Source organism: Cyprinus carpio, chromosome B21 (assembly GCF_018340385.1).
Source record: "Cyprinus carpio isolate SPL01 chromosome B21, ASM1834038v1, whole genome shotgun sequence".
Taxonomy (NCBI): Eukaryota; Metazoa; Chordata; class Actinopteri; order Cypriniformes; family Cyprinidae; genus Cyprinus; species Cyprinus carpio.
In genome coordinates this window covers 13,077,004-13,097,828 of record NC_056617.1, presented here as the reverse complement: position 1 = coordinate 13,097,828, position 20,825 = coordinate 13,077,004, and the positions used below count along the sequence as shown (strand labels likewise).

The following is a 20,825-nucleotide window of genomic DNA, read 5'->3' as shown; positions in this document are numbered from 1 at the left end:
ATAATGTCAAATTCATTTTAAAAATTATTTTGTTTCATACATACATAAGTACACTTATTTTGATGCGATGACTTTTGCAATCATTTATGGTAAAATATGCTTTAATGTAATTTCTATTGGAATTTGCATATTTAAATATTTTTAACATTTTGTACATTTAAGACTTATTAACTTTAATTATATCATATAACGGTAAAAATTGTATACTTATATACTTATATATGATAATCATATATTTTGCATGTGCTTAACTTCAAAAACAATAATTAATTATAAAATTACATATAAAGATGTACTTTAACCTTATTTAAGAGGATCAAATAGCACTTTTAAGTTCCACTTATTGTATTTAATTGAAATTTAAATTATAATACATTTTCATTTAATTGTAAATAACATGGAATTAAGGGTCCAAAAACAGTAAATTTGGTTCACATTTAAGTATATTCATTTAAAGTATATGTACAATAATAATTACTTTGTTCTAAAGTGCATTTCTATTTCACAAGGTTTCTATAACCTCAGAGATGAGAAGAAATAATTTTGAAAGAAGAATTAATTTTTTGGGTGGATTTCCTTGGGAATGACATAAACTTCAGCATTGCCAATGGTGACTGCGGACAAACAGGCAGCTGTACCCACAAGCATGGAATTAACTTGCACTTTAATCACTTTCTTTGTTTTTCTTTTCTTTGATGTGGCAGTAGCACAACTTGTTTAAATGAATAGTTGTGATACTCTTTTATGCAGAGGAACAGCCTCATTTACATGATAATGTGAGCTTGTCAGCTGTGATTGGATGCAGCAGAAGTTACGCCTAAATTATCCTAGACTGACAATTAGACTTGGCATTAAGTGACGGAAATCTTTCTCCAATCTGTGCATTTTCTTCTTTAAATCTTTTAAGGTTGTGGTACAACCACATTTTTTTACTGGACTGATCTGCACTGTTCCAAGAATATATATTAGAATAGATAATTTCTCTTTTTGGATAACTTCACATAAGGCCTTTGATATTAATGATTTCAAGCATTTATGTCTTTCTATTTCAAATCAATGCAATTTTCCTGCCGGAACTACATTAATAGGCCCTTTAAAGAGGCGTGGGTTCCCTAATTATAGAAACTCTTGTAGAATGAAGTTATTTCAGTTATCACTCATCCCTTAGCTGAATGAAACAGATGTAACTGTGTGTGTGTGTGTGTGTGTGTGCACAGGCATGAAAAACCTCAGCTGTTAAAAAGACCAATATACAGTGTTTATGTGTGCACAATGTGTGTAGTATTTCTGAATCTAGATAGTTTGAGTAAGCAGTAAGTGCTGGCGAGGGTATTTATGGCTTTCACAGTTTGAGTCAGAGCAGCGTTGATGCTCGATGGGATGTGACCCGATCTCCATGAGGACCCTGTGACCCCGTTTCTGCAGTAATGCATCTCTGTATGCTTGATATGTTTAAGTTGACATTTTTCACATTTTACTTTTTTATTGTGAGGTATTTCAGGATACTCAGTCAGAACAAAAGTTATTTCAGAAGCAGATTGTTTTTTTTTTTTTTTTTTTTTTGAGAATATGCACTGATGAATTATGTACAGTATCTGAAACTATCTATCTATCTATCTATCTATCTATCTATCTATCTATCTATCTATCTATCTATCTATCTTTTGATACAATGAGTTGTAATAATCATGATTCATAATATATGTTTTACTGTATTTTACTGTATCAAATAGCCTTGGTGAGGGTAAGAGACTTCTTTCAAAAACATTTTAAAAAATCTTAATTATTACAAGCTTTTGACCAGTAGTGGATGTGTTCCATGTACTGAATCATGGGTGTGACAGATGCCACTCCACCCATTATTGCTTCACAGTCACTAAAAGCCCCAGGAGTGGCTGAGTTGTTTTCATCTATGTTCTGTTGTGGGGAAAAAAAATCATTCCCCCACCCCATCTGCTCATGCTCGGGTGTCCCTGTGTCTCTTTACCTTCTAACCTATCACTCTGAAACTCAAAAATGGAAAACTTTGCGGAACCCATGTAATCACTACAATTACAAATAATTATTCCTCACTGTTGCACTGAAGTGGTAATGAAAGCAGATAGCTTTGCAGGTGGTTTGTATTTCCTCTGAGGTGGCCTGGTTTATTGATACCAATAGCATTTTCTCTAGCAGTACATGGTCATTTCCTGATGGATTCCAGTGTCTTGCTGTACCCATGACTATATAAGGGTATTTTCCCAGCTTCTCGACCTCCTCCCAATGCTAATACACCGCTACATACTCACAACACATTCCCAGACTGAAGAAATACTTTCGGGTATTCGCCATCCCTGCTCAGTCCCTCTCTTCTAGTCTTACAGAGCGATGACTATATAAGCCAAGGGAATGATGTCACCACGTTCTAGCTGCGGGTCAAAGGGCGGCATAACTCAGATACATCCCCTCCCTTTGTCTGGCTGTCACAAACAACTTTGTACCAATTACATCCATTGCTTTCTTTTCTGGCCTGGTAGAGCAGTTGATCGGCCTCTGGAATAGTTTGGGAATGTACCATCCACAGTCCTGTAGCTCACATTCCTTTTTCACCACACTATCGAACAGGCTGCTCCTAATTACAGGCCAAAGATTTTCCAGAGATGTGCATATGATTCATATGCCTCATAGACAGTCTCTAATGCCTCATCACTTCTAGTTAATTTTTTCGGCATGTCCCTGAAACAGGAGCATAACATGTGAGGTATTTTAATCCGGGAAGAGCTCAAGAGTTTTCCCCGTAGATATCTGGATATCCTGAGAAAACTTTGTCTTGGCTGACCACACTGTCTATGGAGGAGAGACTTTGACTGAATTTATCTGAGTTGTCATAATCACCTCTTGAGGACACCATATGGATAAGTCTTCAATCATCGTTCTTCCGGGAAACGTCATGCATTTGCAGCTTTCTGTTGAGGAGGTTTATTCTTTAGTCAATCATTGGTTTGTATGAATGCCACAGAGTTGTTGTGTTCATACAAACCAATGATTGACTGAAGAGCTCTTTATCTTGGTGTTTGTGCTACAATTGTATTCTCCGTTAGAAGGCCAAATTACTTGGAGTCCAGATCCAACTGTCTCGTATTGGGACACAGTTAATACTGTCCACTGTCACAAATTAGTATGGTATTACTTGTAGGAATGTAACAATGCATCCCGAGCCAGTTAAAAATCAATGAAAATATGTAATGATTCACTTGTACACATATGTAATGACTGATGTTAAATGAATCGCAATACATTTGAGGGTGTGGGGGTTTATATGAATGAATCTCTGAGGAGAGCAGATGGTATTTTTTTTTTCATCTTGCATATTAAAGTAGTGTTTATAAGCGCAGCACTGCTTTGTTTACTGCATCAACCAAGGAAATGGTGTAAAACTGCTGTTCCGTAAGCGCCACCTGCTGTCAGAGAATGAATTTGTGCTCTCATTCAGCCCACCTGCTACTTTTGTTTCATGCAGATGTTTTATGTAATATAGTTTCACAAATCTAAGGTCTGTTTTTGCATCAAATTTCATACAATCTAATTTAAAAGAAAAACTGCTCATGCTACATTTTTGAGCACAGGCAAAGACTGTTTTATAGACTGTTTTATATGAAATGTTTCATTTTTATTATTTATTATTCATTCATTTCAATTTCACAAAGGTATGTGCAACATTTTGTTTGAGAAATAATAAAAGGGCACCTTTTCATTTCAATTAAATCTCATTTTGTGATATCAGTATCATAAATCATACTATATTGCGAGTTGTGTTAATTGTTCCATCTCTAATTACTTGTTAAATTATTATAAACTTGCCCGATTTACTTTTAAATCTGGATTTTAAATAGTAAGGTGCAGTAATTTTGATGGTATTTTAACTTTTTTTCCTCTTTCTTAAAAATGTTGTTGTTGTTTGTGGTTGTTGTTTATTACTGCAGCTTTGAGTCCAAGACAAACTTCCTGCAAAGGACAATAAAGTTTTACTCTAAGTCTAGCTCTAAGTAAATACACCATACAGTATGTATGCACATAGTTTTCCGTTCATTTTAAGCTAGTCATCAGAAATTACCTTTAAACGCTATTCCACTTTTTCTTAATGTGCCTGGATAGGAAGAAGTGCTTTAGTTGAACTATTTGTCCAATCTGACAACATTTTTATTTTTTTACATTGGAGTGAAAGCCATTACTGGAAACAGTGCAGAGTAATTAGCCAATCTCTGTCAAAACTTTAGAACTGGCCTAAAGCATGCAGATTTCTTACCTCAGCACATCCTGACCTTGTACAAGCTCATACTGGTAATCGTATTCTTTGTTCACTTACCGGCAATCCACCAGTAATGTTATAACTTCTGGCAAATTGCTGGTGCTGAATTTTTTTTTGGTATTATTCAGAATACCAGTAAATCATTCTTTTATTTCACTGATAATTTTCCAGAAAAGGCTGTATGTGTGAAAAAGTGCCAAGGTATTTCATGAAAGCATCTTGTAAATATAATGCTATATTTAATCATTAAAAAAAAACATGAAGCCTTTGCAGTGGTTTAAGGATTTACTGAGATCTGCATTTTTTCTCATTGAATAATATCCGGATTCATTTGGAAATAGCTTTCGTATTGACTGTAATATACAAATAAACAAACACACACATTTCACAACTGGAAATGTTTGTCATGGTTTGAGTTGCAGACTAAAGGCCTTCATTAAACACTCTTCACAGAGATGCTGTGTGACTAAGCTTCGGCCCAGTATGTCCAAAACAGGGCCAACAAACCTGCAGCCCTCAGCATATTTTTCCAGTCACTTATTTCCTTTGCAACAAGGATCCTTATGTTATGATGTGCGGAAAATGAACCAGGTTTTGTGATCATCTTTCCTGGAGGAATAATTGTCATAGTCAGCATAAGGCTTTTCCACCCATGAGGGTTTTGGCCAAATGTAGTTTCCATATGTGTGACAAATATGATCCAGTTTTTAAAACACTTTTGCTTGGTTTGTCAGGAAAACACGGTGCATCAAGATCTGGAATGATCATTAGCTTCACAAAATGCTATTGTTATTACTGCGGCTTTCTTTTTTGTTACAGTCATAATTTCTGAGTGTTACACAGCTGCTGGGTATTTCCAGAACATTAGGAGATAAATCTCCAAAATATTCGCAGTCTTGAGAGCAATGCCTAGCAGCAAATTATGGCAGTTCAGCCATTTTAGGCGCTGCATAGAAGAACAGTATTCCCCTATGCATTTTATGGGAATTTTTGGTTGCCATGACAACAGTGCAATATACCTGTATATACTGATATTCTGTGTATGGGTAATATCACTTCTGTATTTGCACTTAAACTTAGAGGCCTTCTAGTATGAAAAAGTGATATTTCATGTAGCAGTTTTTTTTCATGTATTTTAAAGTCAAAGATGCATACTTTACACTGTGAACTCAAAAAAAAAAAAAAAGTATTTTACAACTGCAAATACAGCCTCGAATGAAAATGACCTACTTGTTCGGGCCACAAGAACAATGGCTCAATCTGCAGTTTGACCAAATTTCTGGGGACATTCCACTCCGTTCCAAAGCACAAGAGATGTTTTTAAATCACATGCTTTTACGCTGACGCTGTTTTGTCTAGTCTGGTATCGTTTTGTCTCACTCAGCTTCAAATGAGGGCATAACGGTGCATATTTAATTTCATTAGCAACTTGATGCCTGGATGACATCATTTTCAATCCATATAATTGTTATTGTGGTTGTTTATTTATTTTTGGTATTGATTCCTGCTACCCTAGTAAAAAAGTAATATATTTAAAATAAATTTATTTCATAATAAGTACAGTTCGGATCTATTAACATATTTACTGACAAATCGTTTGAGACTTGTATACTGATATAAAAATTATAATTATAAAATTATAAAAAAAATATAATTAAACTTTAACTGGATTACTACTTTTGGACAATGCACATTTCTTAATATTAAGACTAAAATGTGCTTTAATGTCACTATTAATGAGGATTGTATGATCTTTTGAATAATATTAGTCTTTAAATGCAAGATATTTAAAGTGTGCCTGAAGTATACTTGCAATAGCTCCACTTTAGCACAATCAAATATACACTACAATTAAAGTGGACTAAGTACAAAATTAGTCGTTCCAATTTCGCAGACTTTATACCAGTTTAGTATACTAAAAGTACAATTGCAGGGTATTTTTATTAAGTACATAGGTATGTAAATGTGGTATACTTAGCATGAAATAAATATATTTCAGATGCATTTTATTACATTTATTTTCCACTAAGGGTAGTTGGTAGTGTAATTGTTTGAGCTAAATTTAAGCTTAATTAATTCATTATTAATTAAACTAAACATTATTGCCATTTCCCTTTATTTGATATTAAAGCCAAACATATAATATAATATTGTATGTGTTATAATAATATTTTAAAGCAAAATTGCATGCAGGCCCATTTTACCAGTGAAACATAAAAAGCGTGTGGGTGTGTGGGTGTGTGTGAATTCTTAGAATTCGTAGAATTCTTTCCCATTAGCCATCATAATTCTACACACGTAATGGGTTTAAAACACAGGTGTTTCTTGTGTGTTGAATTGGCTTGTGTTATCTGGAAAACAAACTGCATACTACGGTGTGTGTGTGTGTGTGTGTGTGTGTGTGTGTGTGTGTGTGTGTGTGTGTGTGTGTGTGTGTGTGTGTGTGTGCGTGTGTGTGTGTAGACCGCTGTGAAATATCTTATTGCTGTTGATACAGACTGGAGCATGAACACATCCCTCTGGCAGAAAGATGCCCATGGACCAGCATCACCATGGTAACGGCAGGGATGCTGCTGGCTGTCCTAATGATGCTCTGTGAGTGGAGGAGAGGGCAAGCTTTAACTTGTTCTGAAGTGAGGGTAGAGAAGTGTGTGTGTGTGTGTGTGTGTGTGTGTGAGTGTGTGAATGCATGTGCATTTGTCTGTAGCTGTATGTGTTTGTGCACACAATCAGCTGAAATTACACTTGGACCAAGATTATTGCTACTAAAGTATGTATGATTTGTGTGTACATTTATCTAAATTGGTCATGAGCTTTGTCAGTGTGCCGTCCCCCTGTGAAAAGCTCTCTCAGCAGGCTGCTGGGACAGTTTGGCTCAGGGTAGCAGATGTCTGGAGTGGTTCACCTCTTTCTCAAATCAAGCTATTGATTTTCCTTTTTTTCATTCTCTCATCACCCCTCCCCCATCTCCCCTTCCTTGCCTTTTTCCTTTCTTTGCGGTAAAGGGAGGGGGCTTCCTGTCATGAATAAGTCAACGGCTTCTCACTTCTAGCAGTGAACACATTTGCTGCGGAGGTTGGGTTTAAATTTTCGATTTTGGGATTTTAAGATAGTCCGAGGAAAGCTGTCTGGGAAAAGAGAAAGTGATGAGACTCACTCATGTCTGATTGTATTAAAGCAAATGTTTTCTTATGTGTTTATTAGGTTATTAGGCAAAAGTTAATGCGTACTTGACATAATCCACTTCATTTTTTAGGTAAAAATTAATATAAATGTATAAGAGAAAATTTTGGTCCTGTTTTCCTTTAAATCCTTTTGTAATCATTGATATTATCTTTCTTTTTTTTTTAATTCAATATGCAATTTAATAGCAATGTTGTACAAAAAAGGTCTAATCTTCGCTATTAACAAACCATTGACTACTTATTTGTCTCAATAAACTCCTAATTTGCTGCTTATTAATAATTAGAAAGGTAGTTGTTAAGTTTAGGTATTGGGTAGGATTAGGGATGTAGAATATGGTCATGCAGAAAATGTGCTTTAGAAGTACTAATAAACAGCCAATATGTTAATAATAATAGGCATGCTAATACAGTTAACATTGAGAATTGTTCCCTATACTAAAGCATTGCCAAATATAGAATTTATATTAAACAATACACACTATACGGTACAAAATGTATTCAGTTTATTTATATACAGTATGGAATTATAATACAACAATATAGATTTGGTGCATCTAATATAATCTTAATGAGTCAATCAAAAAATCAGTTTAACTATTCATCCCGATTGAATACTGGTATAAACTGGTGATGTAAAAATAGCATGTGTAGATTGAATACTGGTATAGACTGGTGATGTAAAAATAGCATGTTTATAACATTCAAATCTGCCAAAAAAACATGGGCATGCTCCCAATTGTACTATTGCTCAGCAACAGAATCTCCATTTTCTTATTTTGAGAAGTGTGAATAACAGGACCCTATGTGTGAGTATATGTGCAATTTTCACACATTATATTGAGACTTGCTGACGGCCTGGTTAAGAATCCCTGTGTCATGCTGTGTCCTGGTGACAGCTGTCAGTGTGGTGGTCACGTGTCGGCCTGACCCCTCTCAACTCATGACCCATCCTCCCCGACTCCTCTCCTCCAGCCCGCAGGCTTATACTGCCAGATGCTTCCATCTGCTTCTTTATCTATGCCTTTCTTTCTCTTCCTCAACTGGTTTTCCCCCTCCTTTCAGTCCACAGACCTTTTTAAGAGTGCATGTCATATTTAATTAAAGAGATAGTTCACAGTAATTTTACACAAATCACAAGTGACTTTTTGGAAGAGTGTTGTATAGGCTTGCCATACTATAATTCTGATGCTGACTGCCTGGCTGTTGGATGGGGTCAGCAGCAGGGTGACCGTGAGCTGCATGTTTCTTTTCTTTCAAGGTAGAATATCATGCTCCGTAGTGTATAAATTTCTCTATGCTAGAATCTTTTTTTTTTTCTTTTTGGAGCACTGTCTTTCCTGCAGCATTTATCTTTAATACATTCGCTTATTTATTTGGATTAAGCCCCTCCCCCATTCCCTTTCATTTCTTCATACAAATTACTACATCATGCTAGAATTTTTTTTTTTTTCAGTGTTGTCTTTTTTCATCACATTTTTCAATCACTCTGTTTTCTGAGGCTTTACAGATTATTTGAATGAACATCTGGGAAAAGAACTCCTATCTGGTGATGATTTATTGCTGGACTATAATCCAGCATCAGCCCCAATCAAGCGTGAACCGAGAACGAGAAGAACTGTTCTATTTCAGGCCATTTCTTTAACGTCAGCACTTCCTCGCTCTTTGAAATGCATGTCACTGTCCCTTTTAATGAGCCTTTCCTTTTTTCTCTCTCAATTTGTGGTCCAGTTAAAACGTCTGTTCTTCAGTACATCAAAGATAGTGAATTTATAAATGCAACTGGCTGATGGTGCTTGTGGCCTATAAATGGACCTGTCAGGTCCTTCCATGTACGGTTGTTTATTTATAAATTAGCATGTTTTGTGGTAGTTCATTATTTTCCATAATGTAATGATAAAAATTTAACTTTCATATATTTTAGATTCATTGCACACCAACTGAAATATTTCAGGTCTTTTATTGTTTTAATACTGATGATTTTGGCATACAGCTCATGAAAGCCCAAAATTCCTCAAATCTCAAAAAATTAGCATATCATGAAAAGGTTCTCTAAACGAGCTATTAACCTAATCATCTGAATCAACTAATTAACTCTAAACACCTGCAAAAGATTCCTGAGGCTTTTAAAAACTCCCAGCCTGGTTCATTACTCAAAACCGCAATCATGGGTAAGACTGCCGACCTGACTGCTGTCCAGAAGGCCATCATTGACACCCTCAAGCGAGAGGGTAAGACACAGAAAGAAATTTCTGAACGAATAGGCTGTTCCCAGAGTGCTGTATCAAGGCACCTCAGTGGGAAGTCTGTGGGAAGGAAAAAGTGTGGCAAAAAAAACGCTGCACAACCGAGAAGAGGTGACCGGACCCTGAGGAAGATTGTGGAGAAGGACCGATTCCAGACCTTGGGGGACCTGCGGACGCAGTGGACTGAGTCTGGAGTAGAAACATCCAGAGCCACCGTGCACAGGCATGTGCAGGAAATGGGCTACAAGTGCCGCATTCCCCAGGTCAAGCCACTTTTGAACCAGAAACAGCGGCAGAAGCGCCTGTTGCTCAGTGGTCCAAAGTACTTTTTTTTTTTCGGGATTAAAGCAAATTTTGCATGTCATTTTCGGAAATCAAGGTCCCAGAGTCTGGAGGAAGACTGGGGAGAAGGAAATGCCAAAATGCCTGAAGTCCAGTTTCAAGTACCCACAGTCAGTGATGGTCTGGGGTGCCATGTCAGCTGCTGGTGTTGGTCCACTGTGTTTTATCAAGGGCAGGGTCAATGCAGCTAGCTATCTGGAGATTTTGGAGCACTTCATGCTTCCATCTGCTGAAAAGCTTTATGGAGATGAAGATTTCGTTTTTCAGCACGACCTGGCACCTGCTCACAGTGCCAAAACCACTGGTAAATGGTTTACTGACCATAAGGGTATTACTGTGCTCAATTGGCCTGCCAACTCTCCTGACCTGAACCCCATAGAGAATCATGTGGGATATTGTGAAGAGAAAGTTGAGAGACGCAAGACCCAACACTCTGGATGAGCTTAAGGCCGCTATCGAAGCATCCTGGGCCTCCATAACACCTCAGCAGTGCCCACAGGCTGATTGCCTCCATGCCACGCCGCATTGAAGCAGTCATTTCTGCAAAAGGATTCCCGACCAAGTATATGAGTGCATAACTGAACATAATTTTTTGAAGGTTGACTTTTTTTTTGTATTAAAAACACTTTTCTTTTATTGGTCGGATGAAAATGCTAATTTTTTGAGATAGGAATTTGGGGTTTTCATGAGCTGTATGCCAAAATCATCAGTATTAAAACAATAAAAGACCTGAAATATTTCAGTTGGTGTGCAATTAATCTAAAATATATTGAAAGTTAAATTTTTATCATTACATTATGGAAAATAATGAACTTTTTCACAATATGCTAATTTTTTGAGAAGGACCTGTACTGTGAGAATAGGTGATGTAAACTCTCATATTTTTTTCCAATCATTTGTCTTCTACAGTTACACAGGTGAAAGATATAAATATTTATGCATATGCCAAGTTTAAGATAATTTTTTTATATACTTTTATTTTGAATTTATATGATGTATGTGACCTATTTTCATACACAATTGGATCTCATTTAAAAAATACAAAACAAGCACACACACACAAAAAAACCTTTTACCTAAAATGGCCCCAGTGTTGCTGGTGTTTTTAGGATTACTGACGTAATGGGTTTAAAAACTGTGGTTTAGGATTGCATCTTTTCCTCATCTGAACTTGCTGTATCAGCCTCTTTTAAATGATGATATTTTTATTTCCTTTGATAATTATATTTAGAAAGAATCTACAGCCCACAGTTGATTTGCATCCATTGAATTTAATTGCATGAGCTCCTCTGTGGCTGGACGTTTTGCTGAGCTTCGTTATTTTGCAGAGAGGCAATTGCGTCACAAGAGAATGGTTAGATGGTGTGTGTGTGTGTGTATAAGTGTGGGTGTGCTTGTGTTTTTGTTTTATACAAGATGACCTGTGTGTGTGTGTTTGTATAAGTGTGGTTGTGATATTTTTTTTGTTTTGTAAATGATTTTGTGTAATTTTTATTTTGTTGTTATTATTTAGGTCATTATTTCACTTAAATCAAATCGCGATATGAAATAGTATGTGTAAATATTAAATTGCAAAAGTTGATTTAAATATGAATGTTCTGTGTGTCTCTGTTGTGTTGTGAACTAGTATGTGTAAATATTAAACTGCAAAATTTGAATTAGATTTTTCTGTGTGTGTGATTTCAGTGTCTGCTGTCTCACTGAATTAGGACATAAACACATGAACAATATCTCCAGAACTGCTCTGAGAGTCACTTCATGAGCATTTGGCCATTTGATTTGAGTAAAACTAGTGTCATATCACAAACACAGAAGTGTAAAGGTATTAACGGCAACCCGTCAAAATAAAAGTCTGGTTTGATTTGAAGACATTGTGCCTATTACAATTTCTTTTTTCTTTTTTTTTTTTTTTTTTGTAGAATGCACATAGCCTATTACTACTAAAATGAAACAAACATTATTTTTTAAGGAACAATCACACAACATTTCTTCCATGTTTTAATTTTAATAGTAAATCCCTTTTGTTTGCCAAAAAATAAAGTCTGCTTAATTTTCAATAATTAAAAGATAAATGAAATTAATGTTTTATGCCTTCATTTGATAACCAGAAAAATTTAAATACACAACACAGAATTTCTGAGGGAAAAAAATTCATGAGGCTACTTTAAGATAAAAAAAGAAGATTTTTTTAATGCATTCAAATAATTAGACATGCTAAAACAGAATTTGGTAACAATAAAAATATGATGAGAAAAAAATACAATTTCATAGGGCCCAAAACATGTAATTTTTGTGAAAATTGAAAATTGAAAATGTATAAGTTTCATGATTTTAATTAATTAGACATGCTTTTTGATTAATAAAAAATTATAACAGAAAAAAATGGAATTTGGAAAATAATAAAACGGAATTTAGGAAAAAATAAAACGGACTTCATAGGGCCCTTTAAACCATATGGGCCATCTTTGTACCTTTTCCACCCATAAAAAGTGCACACTACTACCTTAATCGTTCATATTATTACCTCAGAATACTAATAATCACTGACAAGCTAAAGGAACCATTTTTGTATGTACAAGTTTGTACATCCATATTCTACATTTGTATACCATATGGTATACTATACTATATTATATTGTTTTTTGGCCACTAATCTACAATTTATATCAGTATCAGTGCTCTTCCCCAGAGCACACCTGATGATATCTAATGAAATCTGTTATCGCAGCCTTTTCTCCCATGTCAACCTATTAATTTCCACATGAAACGCATGAACTACAAAACCTCTGACCTTTTCTTTTCTATGTCGCAAACAATTCATCTGCCTTTTTTGCATAACAGGAAAGAAACTTTCAGTACTGCTTTAAGGGACATGTGCACTCACTTTAGAGAAAATTACCTGTGTCTTGTTTCTCATAGAGGCTAGATGTATTACACATGTGGTATCAGTTTGTGATGCTGTAGGCAACATTTCCGAAATGTTTGATTGCTTTGGCTTCCTGGAAAAAAAGAGCCCTGTCATGGGTATGGGGCAGATTGGACACGGCGACCCCCTGAGAAACAATCGGATTAGTAAGCCCGTTCGTAGGCGTGCGGCAGGGTTATTTTAATGACATGGTTGAGAATGAATTCCGAAGCCTAGAATGGAACTAACTGACCAAATTCCGTGCACATTTTTTTCTCTTCCTTTGGGATACCTTTTAATTTGGCCGTTTCTGTGTCTGCTATGTAATCAACAATGAGAAAATTCACTTGCAGATACATATGCTTTACTAAAAGCATTTATATCTTGGTAGTATTAGGCTCAGTGACATACAACAGTGTTCAAAATAATGAAAATGAAAATTATATTTTAAGAAATTAGATGAAAAAAACTTTAGAAATGTGTCAAGTTTTTGTATTCATCATATGGTTTTCAAGAACTTTTATGTATTAAAAAGATCTCATTTAATGTAAATAAATATCAGTGTATACATCTTTTCACTATTTTCATTGTTTGAATATATTTTTAGAATGTAAAAAGTAGTTTTAAAATGAATATTATGGAGTTTTTGGGGAGTTTAATGCACACCCCATGACATTTTTTAACCTGAACTAATTTTGCCACATCTATTACAATACTTTTTTGACCTCTCTATGACTCTCATTGCTGTTTTGTCATGATATTGTACTGTTTTATGTTTTTTTTCTGCGTGTTGTGTGCATCACATGACTTGATTTGGTCAAAATGTTTTCAAATATTAATAAGCATTGAAGCAGTTGTTTTTAAAATATGAGCATTATGCCAATAAAACATTTTACAATTTAAATAGGGTTTATTTTCAAGAATTTCATTTATTAAATAACAATAAAAAATTATATAAAGTAAAGATAAAAATAAAGTAAAAAATAAAGTTTTTCTTTATATAATATTAGGATGGTTGGTTTACTCTGATATTTTTGGCTTTATGTTACTAAAAATTATTAAAACAAATATTGTAGTGCAGAAATTAAAAGTATGCTCATCACAGAAGAGGTGTATTCAAGTTATTGCATATGATTTGCATTTGCATTGAAATGTATTTTTGAATAAATTAATAAATCTGGACAAAAAAATTAGCATTACGTCACTCTAGCAGGTTATGTGGTGTTGATATGGTGAGAATGCAGCCAGATTTCATTCACATAAAAGGGAGTGTTTTAATTACCGTGGCTACAGAGAATTTGTTCGCATGATTCCCACCCTGCGAGACAATAGAGGAGGCCTCCCACTCAGGGGCTTGAGCAAATCGCGCTCAGCTTCACTCTGGGTTCGTTGACACTCTGAGCCGCATTTCTAGGTCATGAGAGTCTGTTATGAATAATAAAACGAGTCTGCTTTAAATGGAATATTTATAGAAGTGAAACAGCAAATGCTGCACCTCCTTCCTGTATTATTTTCTCAGATATAGTTTCTGTGACACTGACATTTGTGGTACTTCTTATTTACTCATATATCTCCCATCTTGCATTCCTTACCATGGCTGTGTGTTTTTTTCTTTATACCGTTATGTTAGCTGGGGGGATCGTGAAACAGACTGTGAATGAGCCAGGGACCTAATGATTCAGGCTGGGGCCCCTGAAGGGAACGGTGATATTTGGTAGTGAGGAAATGGTTTGGGGAGAGGTGATGAAAGAGGAACTGATGTCAGTGGAATATTTGGTGAAGGCGAGGGTTGAAGATTCTGCCCTAGATGTTTAATTGTGGGACCACTCAGACAGAAAATAATAAGAGCGTAGTCAAGCAGGTCTATTTTGGTGCTGTAGGCTATAAATTTTCCAGAGAACACGTGATGTATTTTCAGCTCCTCTATAATCAACATAATAATTGCAGGATCCAAGTAATCACATGTGATGGATTGGATTCTTTCAACTCTTTCTGTACTGGATAGACATAATCTATGACCTTGCACTGGGGGCCAGTGTTATTCTCCTTTCCACTTTATTATGTCTTTAACCACAATCACATGCACAACTAAAATAAACATTAAAGATCCCACATAATGTCCAGTAAAAGTCTCAGCAGAACCATATTCACTCACCCTAAGAGTGAAGGCACAATCTCAACTCATTAGTACAATAAGTATCAGAGGTGTTTTCTGCTTAGGGTCTCCCCGAAGCAACCCTCTAGCAATGCTCTGGTAACCACCTACAGATTTCCTTCAGAATGTGTAAATATGGAGTTTTTTCTGGAGAATACTGTCTGATGACAAAAATGTAGTTTCTGCTATGACTTAATTGATATTAAAATTACAAAAAATTACTTATGACTTAATTGATATTAAAATTCTATACAATTTTGTGTGAATAAATAAATAAAATATATTACATACAATAAAATACACAAATACATTTAGCATTGTTACATTTTAACGTTTAGCAGGATTATTAGTCTTTTTAAAAAGTGTTTCAGTTGTGTCTCCTCAGAAGACTGTGAAGTACTTTTACTATTTATTGGTGGAATTGATTTTCAGGAAGGACTGAAATCTCTCAGGTTTCATTAAAATCTTCATTTGTGTTTCGAACATGAATGAGATTTTATGGGAGTTAATGATGACACTGAATGAACTATTTGAGTGAACTATCCTTTTAAGTATGCTTTAGATGATAATAAAGGCTATCTAAATGTAAAAATAAGGTCAATTAGCATCCGCATTTAAATATCCACTATCAACCACCACCAGTGAATTTATACAATCTGTAGTATGGTACCGCTATTGCTTTAGATGATAATAAAGGCTATCTTTTATAAAAATAATCGACCGATTAATCGATTATCAAAATAATCGTTAGTTGCAGCCCTAGGATGCTGATGCTCGATTACAAAAACTAAGGTAATTGTATGCAAATTTAGCACACAATGAAATTAGGAATAGTTAGACCCCAAATAAAAAGATCCAAATCAATCCTGCTGACCTTCAACCACAACGTTTCTCTGTTGAGATATTTGTTAGTTTTGTTCTACCATTATCAACGTGTAACATTATAATTCGTATTTCAGAAGAGCCGTACAATAATTTTACCCATGGCTGCAGCCAAACATTGCATAGCTTTGAGATATCTTTTTCTCTCCCAGTGCTCTAGATCATTTGCATATGATTGTTTGCATTATAATATGTGTCTCTTTGTAAGCCTGTCAGTATAATGGCTGATAAAGGCTGGAGAACAGTGTTGGGTGAGGGAAGTCCTGCATTTTGGATTTGCGGCCCACTCCATTGGCAGGACCCTTTACAGTTTGGTGTTTAAACCATCTTTGTGCTTTGGACACGATTTTAGCCTTGTGAATGCTAAACGTTCTACAGTTTTAGACCAAAATATTATAGAGACTAAATCAGCCACCTAGCAACACTAAGAACACCCTAGTAACCAAAATAGCAATTTGCTTAAAACACTTTAGCAACACCACACAGCGGTGACTTTAATAAGTACCATAAAAATGTAGCATGATTAAGCAAAAGGATTAATAAAACAATGATTAAAGAAAAAGTTTTAATCTGACAATAATAAAAAATTCACTTTTTGAAAGTGTATTATAAACATAGTCTTGAAAGTGTACTCTCTTTAAGTACACTAAAGACTTAACGTACACTGCAAGTGCACGTTATATGCAGAGTTCTTGCATGAAACTCTAGATGGCGCGGTCCGATAGGTCTAACTCAATCTGACCTCATCACATGGCACAGCTGATTGGTTACCTCCTGTATTGGTAGCCAATGAGCTCACTGCTCAGCATTCAAATATATGACTAGGGTTTACTGTAGCAGTAGCCCTCCACCTTCCCCAGCTCCACCTGTGTAGATCTGCTACAAGGTGATTCATGTATGCTATATGGGGGTTATTTCATTTATGTTATATTTTCAACAGCAATATTTCTTACATTATCACAGCAGTATGTTGTGGATATATTGGCAGTAGCATGTCTCGGTACTTGCTCTGCTGCAGCAGCTGCAGTGTAGCAGATCTATTCTGCCAAGACGAAATACATTAACATTGTCATGTACATTACCATGCCAGTCCCTCCGAGAGTTGTCATGACAGAAATACAGTTAAGGTTACACAGTTTCTACATCATAAAATTCCTGTTTTAAATAGATTTGGGACAGTATATTCACAACACCGTATATCAGTTCATCTAAACAGTGAGACATTATTTTCATCCATTTCCCATGCTTCATGTTGTAGCTTACGGCAGTAGAACTTCTGTTCTTCTCTTTGTTGTCCTTACTAGCGTAGCACCAAACTCCTACTCATTATTTTGCAATGATGGGGGAATGAGATTAGCTGTGCACTACAATATGTTAATGATTACCTCCATTATTTAAAGAATGAAACATCAAAGCCTTGGCATGTTAGAAACGCTGGGGTGTGTTTTATCTGAGCATACACAATTCATTAATATCTCTAGATATCGGTTTAGAATGCACAGTTGTTACCAGAATTATTCTTGCTTTTGCAGGTAAGCGTGAGACAGGATGAAAAAGCAGTAGTTTCACTTTTATTAGAAGCATAACAAGTACTAGTGCTCCATATTTTATCCTCCTACACAGAGCTCTCAGATGACAGAGGATAATGCCATTTTCTCCTCCGAGCTAACAGCACCCTTGACCCAGAGTGCACTGCTTTGGCCCTCTGGATAGAATGCATTCCAGTCTATCAGTACCATGGAGATGAGTTTTATAAAGGGTTGTGCATGGGACTGACCTGGAAATAAAAAACTTTTTCATTAGTTTGTTTTATTGTGTTTTGTGTACTTGCTTTGAACAAACCCCTAACCCTAAGCATTAAACTTATCCCAAAGCAATTGTGCTACAGACATGAATGATGCCTTATCATGCACCTATTTGAGAAGATTTCTGCTCTTACTGTTTTATATGGCCAGAATTATGTTTTCCCTAACACGAATAATAGGAAGGAACAAATAATTATGGTCACATTATGGGCAATAACAGATAAAGGGTAATTACTTTGTTTTATCTAATTAAATGTAAAAAAAAAAAAAAAAAAAAAACACTTAAATCAATTATTTTAAATGTGAATTAGGGCATCATAACATTATAATTTACATATGTAAAATAAATATTTATTTTGAGATTTGCTAAAGATTACATTTATTATAATAAATATAAACTGAAAATATATAGTATAAATATAAGGTATACAGTAAGTGTAAACAATCCATTTTAATACTATTAATACATTGGGCATGCTTATAGAATTTCATTAAAGAAACAACAAATAGTTTAACATCATTCATAATTGTTTTTAAGTGTTTTTGATTTTTATACTTATTGTATTGAATTATTGGTGTTATTATTGCTGTCTTTGATTGAATAGTTGCTTTACTAAGATGATTCCTCTTTCTCTGTTCTGCAGGGCCTTATACACATATGAAGATGACAGTAACGATTTGATCCTGTCTGCATCAGGAGGTAGGCTACATCTCAACATACTTCCTGTCCAAATATAGACGATCTAATAATAACCAACCAGAATGTAGTCATGCACAAGCAATAACGCTGTCGGTTATGACTGATGACATTCATTTGCATTGTTGATGTACCATGATTGTGCTAGTGAATGCAACTGTGCCATTGTATCAGGACAGAGGCCAAACGCATTAAATGTGATATTAACACAACAACAGACAAACGTCTTCATTAATTTGCAGCATATCTACTGTAAATATTCATAAAACTCAATGGACTGTAATCCTGCCATCCAAGTACAGATCCCAAACACTGGAGGTAACCGTCACTCAGCAGTTCGAATCTCAAACTATTATAATGCATCAAGCTGCACAGTCTCTGATTTCCCTCAGAGCTGGAGGAGGGAAACCTGTCATTTCACACTGATGACAATCATTTAGTCTGTGACTGATGGAAGGTTATTATTAAGGGCCGTGTTGATTAGCACAGTGGACACCATTCAGAAGCAGGATTTGTTGCGGAAAGTCTGTTTGCAAGAGATTTCCCGCAATGTTTTTTTGTTTTGTTTCTAAAGTATTTGTGTCCAAAACCATAATTTTGCTGCAGTTTTCATAAACAATATTATATCTTAGTGATGTTAAAAATGCCAACACAATATGAAAATGATCCCAAGCAGAGCGGGGACATTCATGCATTCCTGCTATTCATGCAAACTTGTAGATATTTAGCAATTAGATACATGCAAGGCCTATATATATATATATATATATATATATATATATATATATATATATAGCCATAATTATTAAATTTATCAAATTGCAATTTTAAATGTCCAAGATTGGAATTTTATTTAGATCGGTTTAGTGTACACAGAGTTAATTTTTTTATGTGGGTAGAAAGTAGTGGGCTTATGTGTCTACTGCTTTGTGTGATTTCCTCTTTCCGAAGCAGGAAAGAACTTCCACCAGACTGTGTGTGTGTGTGTGTGTGTGTGTGTGTGTGTGTTTGTGTGTGTGTGTGTGTGTGTGTGTGTGTGTGTGTGTGTGTGTGTGTGTGTGTGTGTGTGTGTGTGTGTTTATGTGTTTATGTCTACCAAACACTCTCAAGAGATCTATTTCTGTCTATTGGCACAGTTATACCTCTCATGAGAAGCAGTAACTAACCGATCAGTCATGGTTATCAGCATAATGGGTAGCCAGCACACATGGTGATTAAATAGGAAGCATTTGCAACAGCTAAGAAGGGTATTTTATTAAGATTAATTTTTATTTTATTCTTATTAAATATTTATGATATAAATATTTAATATATACATATTTTTATTATTAAACACAATTACCAGTATTAAGTAGTAAATTCTTGTTTTAAATTGTTTTTGTTTATAGTAATGTATATATAAATGAACTGTGTTTATAGAGAATATCTAATTTTCAGTTAAATACATTCCTTTTTCTTATTCCAGTGGTATTTTAGTTAGACCTTTAAACAAAGGTCAACATTTTAAAATGTATTTCCTGAAAACAAACTTATGAAATAACTTATTATCTTATGGATATTTTGGATGTTTAAGGATGTTTAAACTTTGACATTTATTTATTTATTTTGTAGTGAGTACTAACTAAATAAAATGGGTCTAACTAACAACTATCTTACAAAGGCAGGAAATAATTTTCTGATGGAGCCCACACATAAGCCCCCACAGTCCTGAATTAGTAGTTATGAGATGACTTGATTAGATGTATTATTACTGTGTGGTCAGGCCAAAACGGGAAATATTCTGCTTTAGATTTTTTTTTTGCTTTATTTTTTTTTTAAGAATTGTTTTTTTTTTTTGTGATTTGTTATTGTTGTGTTTCTTTTATTGCGGTCTGGCAGAGATTGCAGTAACCTTCGATAACAGCCGCATCATGTACGGTTTCTGCAGCCTGAAGGAGCCCAACGCAGCCCTGCCTCGCTACATCCTCATCAACTGGGTGAGATGACGCAACAACCTGCCTTCAGTGAATTTTGAAACCCGTTAGCAAGAACACTAGCTCTAGAGGTCAACAAAGACACCGCAGTCAACATAAGCACAGTCAATCAACATCAGTGCTGCCCTGAAATCAGACATGCATTCTTTTATCATACAAAATCAGGAAATCATTTTGTGACGGTGGTGGGAGCAAGACCCCACGTCAAGCCCCCACAATCCTGAATTAGTAGTTATAAAATTACAATTTTGCTAAAAATCCAAGATTAGATTAGAAGACATGTTCTGTTGGCCTGTGGTTAGGCTGATATGGGCCAGTATAACGGTTAGTGGCTTGAAGGCGTTTTGATT

General features: G+C 35.2%; 1 protein-coding gene across 11 annotated transcripts in view; it reads left to right on the top strand.

Moving 5' to 3' along the window:
* dbn1 (drebrin 1) overlaps positions 1-20,825 on the top strand; it is a 69,896-nt gene that overhangs the window by 27,919 nt on the left and 21,152 nt on the right. For all 11 annotated transcript variants that reach the window (XM_042748144.1, XM_042748141.1, XM_042748143.1 and 8 more), the window contains exons 2-3: positions 18,450-18,505; positions 20,366-20,478. In XM_042748144.1, coding sequence (XP_042604078.1) covers positions 18,450-18,505; positions 20,366-20,478 — 169 coding nt within the window. The remainder of the gene's footprint in view (positions 1-18,449; positions 18,506-20,365; positions 20,479-20,825) is intronic.